General features: G+C 45.0%; 2 protein-coding genes across 2 annotated transcripts; both read right to left on the reverse strand.

Annotated features, from left to right (window-relative positions):
- Positions 1 to 1,054: 1,054 nt before the first annotated feature.
- LOC124015659 (nucleobindin-2-like) lies at positions 1,055 to 16,595 on the reverse strand. The gene is made up of 13 exons (XM_046331041.1): positions 16,109 to 16,595; positions 15,464 to 15,596; positions 14,909 to 15,016; positions 13,641 to 13,773; positions 13,453 to 13,556; positions 4,596 to 4,781; positions 4,392 to 4,482; positions 4,254 to 4,312; positions 3,979 to 4,071; positions 3,192 to 3,281; positions 2,939 to 3,112; positions 2,662 to 2,776; positions 1,055 to 2,544 (listed from the first exon to the last, which is right to left on the reverse strand). Exons 2-13 carry the CDS (start codon positions 15,593 to 15,595, stop codon positions 2,456 to 2,458), a joined length of 1,374 nt encoding a protein of 457 aa, XP_046186997.1. The 5' UTR covers position 15,596; positions 16,109 to 16,595; the 3' UTR covers positions 1,055 to 2,455.
- Positions 16,596 to 17,281: 686 nt separating this feature from the next.
- Positions 17,282 to 18,866, reverse strand: LOC124015383 (G1/S-specific cyclin-D2-like). Its single transcript, XM_046330548.1, has 5 exons — positions 18,831 to 18,866; positions 18,621 to 18,800; positions 18,295 to 18,510; positions 17,782 to 18,102; positions 17,282 to 17,521 (listed from the first exon to the last, which is right to left on the reverse strand). The coding sequence occupies exons 1-5, from the start codon at positions 18,864 to 18,866 to the stop codon at positions 17,372 to 17,374; spliced, it is 903 nt and encodes a 300-aa protein (XP_046186504.1). The 3' UTR covers positions 17,282 to 17,371.

Genomic DNA, 18,866 nt, shown 5'->3' on the forward strand with positions numbered 1-18,866 from the left:
GGATCATTCCATAATGGTATCATTTCCTATTATTATCTGGTGATTCCTTCAGGTTCCAGTGGGGTTTCCAAAGGTCACAGGCAGAGAGACAGTCAGTTGTTCTATCCAGAGAACTAACACGTGGAAACAGAGGCTGTGCTGTGCCTCAGGCTATGGACATTGGACACATAAGAACAATGTAACACAGGTCACTTCCATAACCAACTCATGAAAATCTGTGTGAGGGACACTCAGTTTGATCAGTGTCTACCATCATCTTCTGTGTTGCTCTGGTACTGCATGTTTTCCAACCATATAGATGTTCAAAATGGACACATATAGAATTTCTTACTCATAACTTGAGATTACATCCAGCTGTCTCTCCTTCATGTCTCTCCTTCACATACTTGTCTCACCTACTACCAGACTGAGAATAAAAAATAACATTTTGAAGAAAAATGACAGTGCAGATGTTGCTAAACACACAGTGCAGATGCAGATGTTGCTCATCCCTGAGCAGTGACATCACCAGCAGCGGAGTGATTGACAGCTAACAGCAGAAAGAAGGGGCAGTGAGGTCATCATTGAGGTCACCGAGGGTCAGTGGAATGCAGGGTAGGAATGCACTGTGTGCCAGGGGACCCATTCCATGGGAGACAACAACAATGAGCACATACTCCCCAGGGAACCATACCACTGGACAACAGCAGAGGAAAAGAGAGAGCACAGTAGAGACACTGAAGGGATTCATTACTACAACAATGTTTCAAATACATTTAAAATAAGAAGGGTGATGACAGAAGGGACAAGGCTGGAATAACAACAATGTACAGAAGCATTCAAGACCCCATGACCAATAGACAAATTAGTTACTGGCAGGAGAGGTCAAAGGTCAACTAGAGGAGTGTGAAGGCAGAAGGGATTGGGAATTAAATAGTCAAACAATGTGACATTTGGGGGAAAAGTGGAAATAGTAAGCTAGGTATACAACACAGACAGACAACGTAAGGACAGAATATCTATAGACAGTCATTTCACAGGCATGACAGAGAATTTAAAAATGAAGAAGGCTAGGTCCAGTGAGTTGAATAATTTATTGAGATCAAAAGTAAACCACAGAGATAGGTGAACACCGGGACTGTGCCAGGGGACGATACGATGTGCTTGACTGACTGGGGTTGTGCGCTTGTGCTGTATGATGTCATCTGCTGTACCCATCTGGATATGTGTGTCAGTGAATGAGATGTGTTCCTGCGAGAGCGTGTGTGTATTTAGGGTTGCACAGCTACCACTATTTTACCAAAGTTACTGGAATCCTCCGTAATTTTGGTAAATAACAGGTAATCTATGGTAACTTTGGTGATTTATACTTGAACTAAAACAAATGTTATTCATATATATAGTAAAACATTTTTTACATCTGTGACCATAATGTCCATGAGTTTCTAGTGGATAGACTATATGCTTCAAGAGAAAAATAACCTAAATCATTTTGGAAAAGCATCTAATCAACAATTGCATTGTTTTCAATTCAATTCACTCCACAAACTTCTCAAACTATTGTATTTTTTCACAACTGCCACCAGTTTGATCCCCAAATATTTACAACCAAGACATATTGACATGGTAAAATAAAAAAGTGTGTGTAAAATAAACAAAGGGTATTTTATTCTGAAACCCTCATATTAAACATCAATGACATTCACTACGTTGATGGTTTATATTTAGGATCTTTTACGGCTTTGTCATCTCATTTAATTATTGTATAGATGTTATATCTGATAAGGTCACAACAGAGGGCCAGAGATAATTCATGAGTATGTTTACATGCACACTAATAATTTGATATTAAACTGATTATGGCAGTATGCCAGGTATGGAAATAGTCATGGAAACACCTTATTCTGCTTATCTTAAAATCAGCGTAAGGTCAAAATCTAAGTTAGCATTCACCGATTAAAACACCTGGTTTTCTAGGAAATCTTTCAAATTACTGCATTCGAGCTGTGTATTTGATTTGCGCCAGCACAGGTAGCGCAAGACTCCCTCTTATGCGTGAATTTGGAAAAACAAAGTATGCATATTAGAAATTGTTTTCACATACAAACTTTATATGTCCCAACTCAGAATCAAAAAGGTTTTGCAAAAAGGTTTGGCCATTGTGGTCGAACATTTTTTTAGATTGCTGATTTTTGGAATTTATCTGATTTCAGACGTAAACAGGATTATTAGGGAAATCGTTTTTCTTGCAAAGCATGTAAATGTATTAAATAAAATCAAATTATGGTGCGCATGTAACCATGCTCACAAACACCTGTGATAATCCGAAGTACCAAAAAAAGACAATAGATGTCATCTGATCAAATTCCATACATTCCTTGAAAGTTACAAAAATTCTGGTAGTTTACTGGTAAACTTAGAACGTTTCCAGTAATATACCCTCCCATTGCAACCCTATGTGTATCAGGGTGCTGCATTAGGTGTGTATGGGCAGGTTCTGTGGTGGTTCTGCAGGCAGGTTATTCTGGGCCTCTTGGACTTCTTGTTCAACAGGAGCTTTAGCACCTGAATGAGAGTGCCAGAGAGAACATTCCATTACTGAAAGAACCCCTCAGAGACAAAAGCTAAAATATCCCCAACTCACTCCATCTCTGCCCTCTTTATCTTGTCAATCCCGTTTACCTTGATCTTCCAGTTTCTGCATCTCTTGGTGGAACTGTAGTTCTCCGTTAGGACCCGTAGGAGGCTGCCCCTCCACTGCCTGTTTCTCCTTCCTCTGAGACATCTCTAGCACTGCCTGACAGAATCAGACAAACATTTCATCATATGGCTACTCATTGTTTCATATTTCATTGAAGATATAATCGCTAGTGACAGTATGGTTTATTCTGCAGTATTTGGCTGTTCATAGTATGGCTATCCTCCATACCACTGTGCAGAGTAAGTGGTGGTTGTCTACCTGTTGGTACTCTCGTCTCTGGGCCTCCAGGGCCTTGCCCCTCTCCTTCAGCAGATCCTGCTCCTGACGAAGAGACTCCGCCCTCCTACCCAGCTCCTCCTCCTTGGTGTGCAGTTCCGCCTCAAACCGCTGGAGCTCAGCCTCTGTAAACACCGGCTTGGTGTCATCTAAAGTCTGGAGGGATGGGGAAGACGAGTGTGACATGACTCAAAACACAAACTATAAAACGACCCAACGTCCATCACTCACTTACATCCCATTCTTTAGGGTTGTTGAACTCTTTCTTGTCTGTTGATTTAAGGAACTCTTCCAGGCTGACGAGTCGATCTTGATTGATGTCCACCTGTCAAAACAGAAAATATCTGAAAAAAGTAATAGATAACAGACCAAGAGTGAACCGACAGACTGAACGGATGAGAGGTGAACTGACAGAGTGAACCGACAGACTGAACGGATGAGAGGTGAACCGACAGAGACTGAACGGATGAGAGGTGAACCGACACAGAGTGAACGGATGAGAGGTGAACCGACAAAGAGTGAACGGATGAGAGGTGAACCGACAGAGAGTGAACGGATGAGAGGTGAACCGACAGAGAGTGAACGGATGAGAGGTGAACCGACAGAGAGTGAACGGATGAGAGGTGAACCGACAGAGAGTGATCGGGATGAGAGGTGGACCGACAGAGAGTGAACGGATGAGAGGTGAACCGACAGACCGTGAACGGATGAGAGGTGAACCGACAGACCGTGAACGGATGAGAGGTGAACCGACAGACCGTGAACGGATGAGAGGTGAACCGACAGACCGTGAACGGATGAGAGGTGAACCGACAGACCGTGAACGGATGAGAGGTGAACCGACAGACCGTGAACGGATGAGAGGTGATACGACAGACCGTGAACAGATGAGAGGTGAACCGACAGACCGTGAACGGATGAGAGGTGAACAGAGAGAGAGGAGAGAGGGATAAAGACACAGAAACAAGGAAAAACAGAAATGGAGGATTAAAACAGAGGACAGAAATCCAAACAATACTAACGTTCTTCATGACATGCTCCCTCATCCTCAGCCTCTCTTCCTCCATCTCCATCATATCATCCTCCTCATTCTTTGGGTCGTAGACCTTCTCCAGCTGGTGGTAGAGGGCAGGAGAGAGCTGTTACTATACCACACGGACGGACGGACGGACGGACGGACACACACACACACACACACACACACACACACACACACACACACACACACACACACACACACACACACACACACACACACACACACACACACACACACACGTGTGAGGGCGTGCGTTACCTCTTTTGCAAAGAGGGCCTCTAGTTCCTGCTCATCTAAAACACCATCTCCATTCGCATCTACAAGGAGGAAAATGAACATTATTTGAACACATACAAACGTCATCATCATGTAATAGTAGAGTGCAGCTTAACTGACCATGCAGTTTGAAGAAGGTCTTTGGGTTAAACTCTGTTGGGTCCAGTCCATCAGTCTCCTTCCATACCTCACGCAATTGAGCTACACTGCCCTGTGCGAGAGATAGAAAGGAGAGGGAGAGAAAAGAGAGATTCCATTCTACTGGTCTCACATACAAAAAGCATTCCCTCTATCTTACTCGCTCTCTCCATCTTTCTCTCTCACCGGAGCGTTGACCTTGGGGTGCTTGCGGTGTTTATCCTTCAGCTCCTCCATCCTCTTCTCCTCCTTCTCTCGCTTCTCCTGGTCCAGACCCTTGAGGTACTCCCGTCTCTCGTGCTCCTTCAGCATCTCATAGCGTTTGAACTCATCATGTCTCTCTGCATCGTAGTTCTCTAGGTCTTTAGTGGCCTAGCAGGGAGACAGTGGACAAAGATGAGGGAGATACTGATGTACATTGGCCTATCAGGGAGACAGAGGACAAGGGGGATACTGATGTACAGTACCAATCAAAATGTTGGATACACCTATTCCTTGCTTTTTTTCAACAATGTACAAAAATTGTGAAGACAAACTATGAAATAACACATATGGAATCATGTAGTAACCACAAAGTGATAAACAAATCAAAATGTATTTGAGATTTTTCAAAGTAGCCACCCTTTGCCTTAATGACAGCTTTGCACACTCTTGGCATTCTCTCAACCAGCTTCATGAGGTAGCCACCTGGAATGCACTTCAATTAACTGGTGTGCCTTGTTAAAAGTTCATTTGTGGAATTTCTTTCCTTCTTAACGCATTTGAGCAAAGAGAAAACAACAGTCCATCATTACCTTAAGACATGAAGGTCAGTCAATCCTGAAATCTCAAGAACTATGAACGTTTCTTCAAGTGCAGTCGGAAAACCCATCAAGTACTATGATGAAACCGGCTCTCATGAGGACCGCCACAGGAAAGGAAGACCCAGTGTTACCTCTGCTGCAGAGGATAAATTCATTAGCCTTAATTGCACCTCAGATTGCAGCCCAAATAAATGCTTCACAGAGTTCAAGTAACAGACACATCAACATCAACTGTTCAGAGACTGCGTGAATTAGGCCTAAATGGTCAAATTGCTGCAAAGAAACCACTACCAAAGGACACCAAAAAGAAGAGACTTGCTTAGGCCAAGAAACATGAGCAATAGACATTAGATCAGTGGAAATCTGCCCTTTTGGTCTGATGAGTCCAAATTTGAGATATTTGGTTCCAACCTTCATGTCTTTGTGAGACGTAGAGTAGGTGAACAGATGATCTCCGCATGTGTGGTTCCCACTGTGAAGCATGGAGGAGGTGGTGTGATGGTGCATTGCTGGTGACACTGTCTGCGATTTATTTAGAATTCAAGACACACTTACAACCAGCATGGCTACCACAGCATTCTGCATTTCCATTTGGTCTGCACTTAGTGGGACTATTATTTGTTTTTCAACAGGACAATGACCCGAAACGCACCTCCAGGCTGTGTACCGGCTATTTTACCAAGAAGGAGTGATGGAGTGCTGCATCAGATGACCTCGCCTCCACAAACACCTGACCTCAACCCAATTGAGATGGTTTGGGATGAGTTGGACCACAGAGTGAAGCGAAAGCAGCCAACAAATGCTCAGCATATGTGGGAACTCCTTCAAGACTGTTGGAACTCCTTCAAGACTGTTGGTTGAGAGAATGCCAAGAGTGTACAAAGCTGTCATTACAGTTTTTTGGTGACGACATGATTCCATATGTGCTATTTCATAGTTTTGATGTCTTCACTATTATTCCACAATGTAGAAAATAGTTTTAAAAAAGATAGAAAAACCCTTGAATGAGTAAGTGTGTACAAACTTTTGACTGGTACTGTACATTGGCCTAGCAGGGAGACAGAGGATAAGGGGGGATACTGATGTACAGTGGGGCAAAAAAGTATTTAGTCAGCCACCAATTGTGCAAGTTCTCCCACTTAAAAGGGTGAGAGAGGCCTGTAATTTTCATCATAGGTACACTTCAACTATGACAGACAAAATTAGAAGAAAAAAAATCCAGAAAATCACATTGTAGGATTTTTTATTAATTTATTTGCAAATTATGGTGGAAAATAAGTATTTGGTCACCTACAAACAAGCAAGATATCTGGCTCTCACAGACCTGTAACTTCTTCTTTAAGAGGCTCCTCTGTCCTCCACTCGTTACCTGTATTAATGGCACCTGTTTGAACTTGTTATCAGTATAAACGACACCTGTCCACAACCTCAAACAGTCACACTCCAAACTCCAATATGGCCAAGACCAAAGAGCTGTCAAAGGACACCAGAAACAAAATTGTAGACCTGCACCAGGCTGGGAAGACTGAATCTGCAATAGGTAAGCAGCTTGGTTTGAAGAAATCAACTGTGGGAGCAATTATTAGGAAATGGAAGACATACAAGTCCACTAATAATCTCCCTCGCTCTGGGGCTCCACGCAAGATCTCACCCCGTGGGGTCAAAATGATCACAAGAACGGTGAGAAAAAAATCCCAGAACCACACGGGGGGACCTAGTGAATGACCTGCAGATAGCTGGGACTAAAGTACAAAGCCTACCATCAGTAACACACCATGCCGCCAGGGACTCAAATCCTGCAGTGCCAGACGTGTACCCCTGCTTTAAGCCAGTACATGTCCAGGCCCGTCTGAAGTTTGCTAGAGTATTTGGATGATCCAGAAGAAGATTGGGAGAATGTCATATGGTCAGATGAAACCAAAATAGAACTTTTTGGTAAAAACTCAACTCGCCGTGTTTGGAGAACAAAGAATGCTGAGTTGCATCCAAAGAACACCATAACTACTGTGAAGCATGGGGGTGGAAACATCATGCTTTGGGGCTGTTTTTCTGCAAAGGGACCAGGACGACTGATCCGTGTAAAGGAAAGAATGAATGGGGCCATGTATCGTGAGATTTTGAGTGAAAACCTCTTTCCATCAGCAAGGGCATTGAAGATGAAACGTGGCTGGGTCTTTCAGCATGACAATGATCCCAAACACACTGTCCGGGCAACAAAGGAGTGGCTTCGTAAGAAGCATTTCAAGGTCCTGGAGTGGCCTAGCCAGTCTCCAGATCTCAACCCCAGAGAAAATCTTTGGAGGGAGTTGAAAGTCCATGTAGCCCAGCAACAGCCCCAAAACATCACTGCTCTAGAGGAGATCTACAGGGAGGAATGGGCCAAAATTACCAGCAACAGTGTGTGAAAACCTTGTGAAGACTTACAGAAAACGTTTGACCTCTGTCATTGCCAACAAAGGGTATAACAAAGTATTGAGATAAACTTTTGTTATTGACCAGATACTTATTTTCCACCATCATTTACAAATAAATTCATTAAAAATCCTACAATGTGATTTTCTGGAATTCATTTTCTCATTGTCTGTCATAGTTGAAGTGTACCTATGATGAAAATTACAGGCCTCTCATCTTTTTAAGTGGGAGAACTTACACAATTGGTGGCTGACTAAATACTTTTTTGCCCCACTGTACATTGGCCTAGCAGGGAGACAGAGGACAAGGGGGAAACTGATGTACATCGGCCTAGCAGGGAGGCAGAGGACAAGGATGAGGGGGATACTGATGTACATTGGCCTAGCAGGGAGGCAGAGGACAAGGGGAAAACTGATGTACATCGGCCTAGCAGGGAGGCAGAGGACAAGGGGAAAACTGATGTACATCGGCCTAGCAGGGAGGCAGAGGACAAGGATGAGGGGGATACTGATGTACATTGGCCTAGCAGGGAGGCAGAGGACAAGGATGAGGGGGATACTGATGTACATTGGCCTAGCAGGGAGGCAGAGGACAAGGGGAAAACTGATGTACATTGGCCTAGCAGGGAGGCAGAGGACAAGGGGAAAACTGATGTACATCGGCCTAGCAGGGAGGCAGAGGACAAGGAGAAAACTGATGTACATCGGCCTAGCAGGGAGGCAGAGGACAAGGGGAAAACTGATGTACATCGGCCTAGCAGGGAGGCAGAGGACAAGGGGAAAACTGATGTACATCGGCCTAGCAGGGAGGCAGAGGACAAGGGGAAAACTGATGTACATCGGCCTAGCAGGGAGGCAGAGGACAAGGGGAAAACTGATGTACATCGGCCTAGCAGGGAGGCAGAGGACAAGGGGAAAACCGAGGTACAAGGGGAGAACTGATGTACATCGGCCTAGCAGGGAGGCAGAGGACAAGGATGAGGGGGATACTGATGTACATTGGCCTAGCAGGGAGACAGAGGACAAGGGGAAAACTGATGTACATCGGCCTAGCAGGGAGGCAGAGGACAAGGGGAAAACTGATGTACATTGGCCTAGCAGGGAGGCAGAGGACAAGGGGAAAACTGATGTACATCGGCCTAGCAGGGAGGCAGAGGACAAGGGGAAAACTGATGTACATCGGCCTAGCAGGGAGGCAGAGGACAAGGATGAGGGGGATACTGATGTACATTGGCCTAGCAGGGAGACAGAGGACAAGGGGAAAACTGATGTACATCGGCCTAGCAGGGAGGCAGAGGACAAGGGGAAAACTGATGTACATTGGCCTAGCAGGGAGGCAGAGCAGGGAGGCAGAGGACAGAGGACAAGGGGAAAACTGATGTACATTGGCCTAGCAGGGAGGCAGAGGACAAGGGGAAAACTGATGTACATCGGCCTAGCAGGGAGGCAGAGGACAAGGATGAAGGGGATACTGATGTACATTGGCCTAGCAGGGAGACAGAGGACAAGGGGAAAACTGATGTACATCGGCCTTGCAGGGAGGCAGAGGACAAGGGGAGAACTGATGTACATCGGCCTAGCAGGGAGGCAGAGGACAAGGATGAGGGGGATACTGATGTACATTGGCCTAGCAGGGAGACAGAGGACAAGGGGAAAACTGATGTACATCGGCCTAGCAGGGAGGCAGAGGACAAGGGGAAAACTGATGTACATCGGCCTAGCAGGGAGGCAGAGGACAAGGGGAAAACTGATGTACATTGGCCTAGCAGGGAGGCAGAGGACAAGGGGAAAACTGATGTACATCGGCCTAGCAGGGAGGCAGAGGACAAGGATGAAGGGGATACTGATGTACATTGGCCTAGCAGGGAGACAGAGGACAAGGGGAAAACTGATGTACATCGGCCTAGCAGGGAGGCAGAGGACAAGGGGAAAACTGATGTACATCGGCCTAGCAGGGAGGCAGAGGACAAGGATGAGGGGGATACTGATGTACATTGGCCTAGCAGGGAGAGAGGACAAGGGGAAAACTGATGTACATCGGCCTTGCAGGGAGGCAGAGGACAAGGATGAAGGGGATACTGATGTACATTGGCCAGGGAGACAGAGGCAGGGGGAGACAGAGGACAAGGGGAGAACTGATGTACATCGGCCTTGCAGGGAGGCAGAGGACAAGGGAAGAACTGATGTACATCAGCCTTGCAGGGAGGCAGAGGACAAGGGGAGAACTGATGTACATCGGCCTAGCAGGGAGGCAGAGGACAAGGGGAAAACTGATGTACATTGGCCTAGCAGGGAGGCAGAGGACAAGGGGAAAACTGATGTACATCGGCCTAGCAGGGAGGCAGAGGACAAGGATGAGGGGGATACTGATGTACATTGGCCTAGCAGGGAGAGAGGACAAGGGGAAAACTGATGTACATCGGCCTAGCAGGGAGGCAGAGGACAAGGATGAGGGGGATACTGATGTACATTGGCCTAGCAGGGAGACAGAGGACAAGGGGAAAACTGATGTACATCGGCCTAGCAGGGAGGCAGAGGACAAGGGGAAAACTGATGTACATTGGCCTAGCAGGGAGGCAGAGGACAAGGGGAAAACTGATGTACATTGGCCTAGCAGGGAGGCAGAGGACAAGGGGAAAACTGATGTACATTGGCCTAGCAGGGAGGCAGAGGACAAGGGGAAAACTGATGTACATTGGCCTAGCAGGGAGGCAGAGGACAAGGGCCTAGCAGGGAGGCAGAGGACAAGGGGAAAACTGATGTACATTGGCCTAGCAGGGAGGCAGAGGACAAGGGGAAAACTGATGTACATCGGCCTAGCAGGGAGGCAGAGGACAAGGACAAGGACGAGGGGATAATGAAGTACATCAACACCAGTGTTATGATACAAGTAGATAAGAATCAGGGCCCGTATTCATAACACATTCCAGAGTAGGAATACTGATCTAGGATTAGCACCCAATATAATAGCATTAATTATGATAAAGGATGGCAAGATGGCGCCGACAGACATACATGGCAGCTCTGCTTCTAGAGCTTAAGCAACTTTGCAGTATTTAGTTGTTTTTGTTGTATTTCTTACATTACTAGCCCAGAACTTTTTTGTTATTACATACAGCCGGAAATCATTTTGGAAATCGGAGAGGCGGTAACTCACCAGCATTTACGACCAGGAATACAACTTTCCTGAATACTCAGGAGGCTTGCACACCCTCCACCGCTTCCAAGTATATTACTCGCCAATATTCAGTCTCTGGACAATAAAGTGGATAAGCTCAGGGCAAGGATCCCCCTCCAGAGAGTCATCAGGGACTGTAACATACTCCGTTTCACAGAATCATGGCTCTCTCGGGATATACTGTCCCCGTCCATACAACCAGCTGGGTTCTCGGTACATTGCGCAGACAGGAATAAAGAAGGGAGCTGGTGTATGTTTCAAGATTAACTACTCTTGGTGTGATTGTGATAACATACAGGAATTCAAGTCCTTTTGTTCACCCGACCTAAAATACCTCAAATTCAAATGCCGACCGTATTACCTCCCAAGAGAATTCTCTCCGGTTCTAGTCACAGCTGTGTATATTCCCCCTCAAGCCAATACCACAACAGCCCTCAAGGAACTACACTGGACTTTATGCAAACTTTAAACCACATATCCTGAGACAACATTTATTGTAGCTTGGGATTTTAACAAAGCAAATTTTAGGAAAACGCTACCGAAGTTCTATCAAGACATTGACTGTAGTACTCGCTCTGATTAAACACTCGACGACCTCTTTCGAAATGCCTACAAGGCCCTCCCCCACCCTCTCTTTGGCAAATGAGATCACGACCACATTTTGCTCCTCCCTTCCTATAGGCAGAAACTCAAACAGTACCCGTGCTAAGGTCTAGTCAACGCTGGTCTGACCAATCGGAATCCATGCTTCAAGATTGTTTTGTTCAAGCGGACTGGGACATGTTCTGGGTAACCTCAGAATAACATTGACGTATACAAAGACACAATGACTGAATTTATCAGGAAGTGTATAGAGGATGTTATTCCCACGGACTATTAAAACCTACCCAAACCAGAAACCGTGGATAGATGGCAGCAGTCGCACAAAACTGAAAGCACGAACCACTGCATTAACCATGGCAAGGTGACTGGGAATATAGTCGAATATAAACAGTGTAGTTATTTTCTCCGTAAGGCAATCAAACAGACAAAACGTCCGTACAGAGACAAAGTGGAGTCGCAATTCCATGGAAACATATGTGGCCGGGTCTACAGACAATCACAGATTACAAAGGGAAAACCAGCCACGTCACGGACACTGACGTCTTGCTCCCGGACAAACTAAACACCTTCGTCGTCCGCTTTGAGGATAACACAGTGCCACCGACGTGGCCCGCTACCAAGGACTGTACTCTCTCGTTCTCCGTGGCTGATGTGAGTAAGACATTTAAGCGTGGTAACCCTCACAAAAATGTCAGCCCAGACGGCATCCCTAGAAGCGTCCTCAGAGCATGTGCAGACCAGCTGTCTGGAGTGTTTACAGACATATTCCATCTCTCCCTATCCCAGTCTGCTGACCCCACTTCCTTAAAGATGTCCACCATTGTTCCTGTACCCAGGAAAGCAAAGGTAACTGAACAAAATGACTATTTCCCTGTGCACTCACTTCTGTCATCATGAAGTGCTTTGAGAGGCTAGTTAAGGATAATATCACCTCTACCTTGCAACCTAGACACACTTCAATTTGCATACCACCCCAATAGATCATACCACCCCAAAAATACAAATGTTGTGTCACCAGATAGGTGCAGTGAAATGTGTCGTTTTACTGGGTGAGCCATAGTAGATGATGCAATCGCCATCGCACTGCCCTATCCCATGTGGACAAGAGGAATACCTACGGAAGAATGCTTTCAACACCATAGTACCCTCAAGTACCTCGGCGTACACATCACTGACAATCTGAAACGATCCATCCACAGTGTGGTGAAGAAGGAGCAACAACTACTCTTCAACCTCAGGAGGCTGAAGAAATTCAGCTTGGCCCCTAAGACACTCAAACTTTTACAGATGGACAATTGAGAGCATCCTGTCGGGCTGTTTCACCCCCCTGGTATGGCAACTTCTCCGCCCGCAACCGCAGGGCTCTTCAGAGGGTGGTGCGGTCTGCACAACGCATCACAGGGGGCACACTGCCTGCCCTCCAGGACACCTACAGCACCCGATGTCACATGAAGGTCAAAAAGGACATCAACCACCCGAGCCACAGCCTCTTCACCCTGCTATCATCCAGAAGGCGAGGTCAGTACAGGTGCATCAAAGCTGGGACTGAGAGACTGAAAAACAGCTTCTAGCTCAAGACCATCAGACTTAAATAGCCATCACTAGCCAGCTACCACCCGGGTTATTCAACCCTGCACCTTAGAGGCTGCTGCCCTATATGCATAGACATGGAATCACTGGCCACTTTAATAATGGAACACTAGTCACCTTAATAATGTTTACATACTGCTTTACTCATCTCATATGTATAATGTATTCTATGGTATTTTAGTCAATGCCACTCCGACATTACTCGTCCTAATATTGATATATTTCTTCATTCCCTTCTTTTACTTTTATATTTGTGTGTATTGTTGTGTATTGTTAGATATTACTTTCACTGTTGGATTATATATTAAGTATTCCGCTACACCCGCAATAACATCTGATAAATATGTGTACCCATAAAAATTTATTTGAAAAGGCTAAACTGATCCTAGATCTGCACCTACTCTTAGATGTTCTGTGAATGCACATACAGGCCCTGGACTCTATGCTCACTGCATTACCGTTGAGATGAGTAGCTCAAGGTCTTTGGCCTCAAAGGTGTTCTGATTGTGTGGATCCAGGTGTTCAAACTGCTTCAACAGAGAGGCATGGTCCATCTGTAAACCTTGGGGATAAACAGAGGGGTTTTAACAAGTGACTGAGAAAACATATATAATCTTGGTCTTCCAGGCCTTTAAAAAACCCTCACTCTGTGTGTTGGTGCTGTCCAGTTTGGCTTTGAGCAGCATCCTGAGGCGAGACACCTCCTGTCTCTTCAGCTCATCCAGACGAGTTCTAACATGGTGCCCCACAAGGTCCAGCTCCTTACTGAGACGACCATTCTGAAGAAGATGGACAGTCAGTCAGACACATAGATTCACCTTTATTCGCCAGGACATTTACTTTACATTTACCAGGAACTTGACCCAGTGACTTGATGCTGCCACAATAAACAGAACATAGACAGAATACAGACAGAATGTATAGACAAAGAATTTACACATACTCGACATACAGTATATACACTATAGATTAGGGATGGGTATCTGAAATTATTTCACTATTCAAATATTATATTTTTTCAGATATCTGGATTGTAGAAATACATGTTTTAAAGAAAACGGTACCCTACGCGTTTCAGCAGAAGGGTAAGTGAGGTGTGAGAGGAGCAGGGGCCAGTGTGTGTGGCACAGAGGGAGAGAGAAAAAGTAGACAAACCGACTCGTGATAGTTATAAAACCTATGGCAGCAACAAGTTATCTATCATACCATCTGGTAGTACCGGTCTTGACTGAACCAAATCATTGTAAAGAAGCTAGCTGGCTACAGTAGCCAGCTAAGTTAGTCAGCTAGCTAGCTAAAGTAGAAAGGCTAATTGAGGATATTTTGCGGCACACCTCGTAATTGTCTACGACAACTCCATTCATATGAAACAACACCCTACCTGTTGGTTGATCATTGTAGCCTACTCCTTCTCATTTAGACAACTTATTTCCGTAATTTTTATTCTAATTTGCATCGATTAGAAATCTCCCACTTCCTTTGCTACACATTGAGCATCCGACTGTAACACCACTTTGATTGACCATCAATAACAACAAGCTACACGTGTGAAGGCTACCGGAGCATCTTTTTTATGGGCATTAAAACGGTCATAAAACTGTTGTGTTATTAAAATGTTTAATGTAATGGTCTATCCTTGTAGGCTATGTAGCAATGTCACGTAGATACCTTTATGACATTTTAGACCAAGCATTTTCATTGTTAAAATAGACCATTAAGTAATCGAATACTAACGTCCATTCAGATATTCGAATAACCCGTGCCAATCCCTACTATAGATGACTTGTGTAACATCATAGGTACTACACAAGGAGGTGAGGGGGTACTTAGTGAGTTAATACTTTCAAAAACTAATAAAAAACTAAGGTCAGAAAATATAAGACAAGGGGAAAAACAACAGAGAGAGAGAGAGACCTTGATGTCCTCTGTATTGGCAGTCTGGAGTTTCTCTCTGAAGTGGGGATCTGTCTCCAGCACTTCAATCACCTCTCTCAGATACCGGTCATAGTATAGTCCTGTGTCCTGCAATGGACAGGCAACCACACACACATCACACATCACACATGGATACAGATACCGGTCATAGTATAGGCCTGTGTCCTGCAATGGACAGGCAACCACACACACACACACATCACACATGGATACAGATACCGGTCATAGTATAGGCCTGTGTCCTGCAATGGACAGGCAACCACACACACACACACATGGATACTGATACCGGTCATAGTATAGGCCTGTGTCCTGGAATGGACAGGCAACCACACACACAAACATCACACATGGATGGATACAGACAGACGGGCAACCACACACACAAACATCACACATGGATGGATACAGACAGAAGGGCAACCACACACACAAACATCACACATGGATGGATACAGACGGACGGACGGACAGACAACCAAACAGTCACACAAACGGATGGATGGACGGACGACAGACAGAACAAAGGAGTACCACATTATCCTCCTGTTTGTCCTCCTGGGGAGAATGTGCTTCCTGGGGGGTTGCATTGCGGTCGAGGGGCACTGACCAAACCTCCAGAAACATGGATAGGAGCAGCAGCCAGCCAGGATCCAGGTTCATCATCCTGCAAGAGAAGTATGAACATATAAGATCTGTCTATGTCAATTGTGTATTCAGACATTATTCAGCTATCTGTCATTTGGTACTGAACACCAACGGAATGATGTTTGACGGCTGACATCTGACAGACAGAGGCACAGGAGGCGTATCCTGTTGCATGGACATTATATGGGAACTGGCAGACTGACCATCAGATACTGTGGGCTTGTGACGCACTATGGGCTAACGCGAAACCTCACTGAATGAAAGGTCTACGCTCCGAGTTCGTGTGACAATATACAGCTTTTCAGTAGAAAGCGCAACAACACGCAACAGCAAAGACACTACCGCCCTCTTGAACAACAGGAAGCTAGCTAGCCAACGTTAGCAAGCTACGGATGAGAGAGAGGCTTCCATCCATCTTGCATCCCCCATTCATATTAAATGCGCGAATCCCACTAGAAAACGTCTGGCAACGCCAACAGGCCAAATGTAGTACTATGTACACTTGGTGTGACATGAGGGATTCTCGCTTACCGTTACTTGTTGATCGGTGGCTAATTCTTGCCCGTTGTATTAGCCAGCTGACGTTACTTCCTTTACCGAAAGTTTTCCGAAATGAAAAAAAAAAGATTTTGCGTCGCAGCCGAAAATCACGTCAAAAAGAAGCGACTATGTTGACCGATTGTATGGGTACCGTCCGTTCTTATAACGCGTTCAACTACTATTCGGAACTAGGAAATTCGTACATTTCCGAGTTTGCTAGATTTGAGGTTCCCAGTTCCGACTATAACATGAACGCGGCATTATTATACCTCAGCGTCTCCATCCCGTCGGTTCTTATTAATAAACTGTAGTTCAGTGGTCTCGTCAGAGAGGAAGAGGCGAAGCGAGAGGATTTACTGCGCCCAAAATATGTCCGCGTGAGATAAGCCCTTTTTTGCATGGAGGGCTATGAGAGGGTGTCGAAATCGAATAGAAGTTTTGTAATGTTTAGGCTGTTACAAATGTACTTATAGAAGTGGATTCATGTGGCATTCCGGAAACTTTGAGAAAAACAACTTAGTTGTGCCTGTTGGTCACACGCGTATCTGCCCTCTCATTGGCTAAAATGGTTTCACCTGATTTCTCCTGCCTTCCATCGTTGATGACATATGTTTCCGTTGTTAGAATGGTCAGTCTTGTCAATATAATAGATCATCTTTGGTCTCGTTCCAATACAAAAAAAACGTACATTTCCTTTACGTCTTCCTTATCGTATGAAAAACACCCACACATGCGAAGTACAGTTATTGTTTTGAAGTTCAATTTTGAAGTAATTGTATTTCATTTACATTGTAAGGATGTTTTATTTCCATAAGGGTGTTTGTCCATCACACACATCACATATAAAGAGAAAATAAATAAAATATCAAATTCCAACAGGTAAAAAGTATGTATTTATTTAATTAAAATAGATAGCTATGTATATTATTTCCTCAATTACCTTGTCACTTCACATACAAACACAAACAATGGTGAATTGAAATAAATTAACATTACATAATTGCACATAATAAATAAATGGATAAATAATAGATTAAGGACATACTATCAACAACATAATGACAAAGAATCACAGATAATAAATATGGCACAAGAAACACAATGAATAAATAAACAATATTAAATTAAAGTAATTTCAAAATATGATAATAAATTGTAGAGCATTTGAGGTCATAAAGAGTTTATATCAGTTTCACTGATGAGCTACATGCAGGACTTTGATTGATTTGCACTTTGTCTCACACAATTTAGTGTTTAGAAATCAATCTCTCTCATATCAGTAGGAGTGCCTGCTCTTTCATCCTCTATTTCTCCATCCTTCTCCATGGCACTGTCTTGGAGTCCACCTCTGAGCCGTTGTTTGAGGGCAGCTTCTATCAATTCACTGTAACACTGCAACACCATCTGTGATCAAAGAAGAAAGATAAACACAGATTAGGATTAAAACCAGCACCCTTCCAGTCACACTAACCATATCACAACCAATCTGTAACTCAAACACTTAGTTTTGTGGTCCTTTCTTTCCAGTCCCATTTTCACCTCTAAATCAGTCTTTCATTCAGCATTGCTACTGAATAGAGTTGAACTGCAGCTCCTGGCTGTAATACAACCAATATGTTGAGATATTTTCTGTAGAGATATTAGAGATACTGCTAGGCACTCACCAGGTCAGTCTGACACAGTTCTGCCAGTGTAGCACTCATATGACCCAGATGACCTGGACCCTTGTTTCCCAAACCCCGGAGGGCAGAGTTCAGAGCTGCCGCAGCAACCAGGGATGGAGGGGCTCCCAGGAAACGGTAGTCGCAGACACACATGGCAACCAGGGTGTCACTATGCCGACGCAGTGTGGAGAAGAACTCCTCTGTGTCTGTCTTTCCATCCTTCCTCTCCCCTACAGGGGGAAGGAAATGTGGAATGAAGTCCTGAGCGGTTACCGCAGCAACGTCCCATCGAAGAGTTGCAAGGATGACACGTTCCATCTCCTTATGATGAAAGGGCAAGAACATCAATATACATGTGTTTCTGTGTAAAAACATTTTCATTTAGTGTATATATAGCACACTGAATACAATGCATATAATAATGCAGAGATGGTTTGCATTCACAAGGTCCCCCATATTGTCACATACATAGTTTTGAAAGTGTCTCTCCTCTATATAAAAATGGTGACCTACCCGTATGTTGGAGGGCAGGAAGCTGTACTCAGCTGCAGCACAAAGAGAGTCAGCAGAGATTGTGTCACACTCTGTTAGTTTGGAGGCGATGAGGATGCAGGCTGCAGCCAGGCAGTAGGGTGAAACAGGGAGAGACAGGGAGGCAGACAGGAAGCAGTCCAACATAGAGACAGACAGGGGAAACACTGTTTCGTCACAGCCACGCTCACAGCATACCTAGTAGAGAGACCAACAGGAGAGAATAAATTAGTGCCTCATCACAGTACACCAAAGACATGTGGGGAAAAAAGAGATGAAAATGGAATCCAGAGAATGAAAGTTCATACTTCCATAGCCCACTTGGCGAGCTCCTCTCTGCGCTCCGGCTCTCTCTGGATGAGGGCGACGTAGAGGGCGGAGGGCAGATATCTCTCCTCCACCTGTAGCAGCCTCTGGATGATCCGCTGCCCAGACACACTGGGGTCCCAGGGGGCCCGGAGCTGTGAATGGCCCCTGGCCTGGCCTTGCTGGGCTCCCTGGCCTTGCTGGCCTCGGACTTCCTCCTCACACCACAGAGACACAGACACAGACAT

This window comes from Oncorhynchus gorbuscha, linkage group LG26 (assembly GCF_021184085.1).
Source record: "Oncorhynchus gorbuscha isolate QuinsamMale2020 ecotype Even-year linkage group LG26, OgorEven_v1.0, whole genome shotgun sequence".
NCBI classification, from domain to species: Eukaryota; Metazoa; Chordata; class Actinopteri; order Salmoniformes; family Salmonidae; genus Oncorhynchus; species Oncorhynchus gorbuscha.

Bases quoted from the DNA above. Each gene is read 5' to 3' on its own strand.
- LOC124015659 (XM_046331041.1), bottom strand. From the start codon at position 15,595: ATGATGAACCTGGATCCTGGCTGGCTGCTGCTCCTATCCATGTTTCTG. The intron at 4,782-13,452 runs GTAATGCAGTGA...TCTCCCTGCTAG, and splicing joins TTGAGCTACTCATCTCAACG to GCCACTAAAGACCTAGAGAA. The intron at 4,483-4,595 runs GTGAGAGAGAAA...TCTCTCGCACAG, and splicing joins ACCCCAAGGTCAACGCTCCG to GGCAGTGTAGCTCAATTGCG.
- LOC124015383 (XM_046330548.1), bottom strand. From the start codon at position 18,866: ATGTCTGTGTCTGTGTCTCTGTGGTGTGAGGAGGAA. The intron at 18,511-18,620 runs GTATGAACTTTC...TCTCTCTACTAG, and splicing joins TCGCCAAGTGGGCTATGGAA to GTATGCTGTGAGCGTGGCTG. The intron at 17,522-17,781 runs GTGAGTGCCTAG...CTTTGATCACAG, and splicing joins AACTGTGTCAGACTGACCTG to ATGGTGTTGCAGTGTTACAG.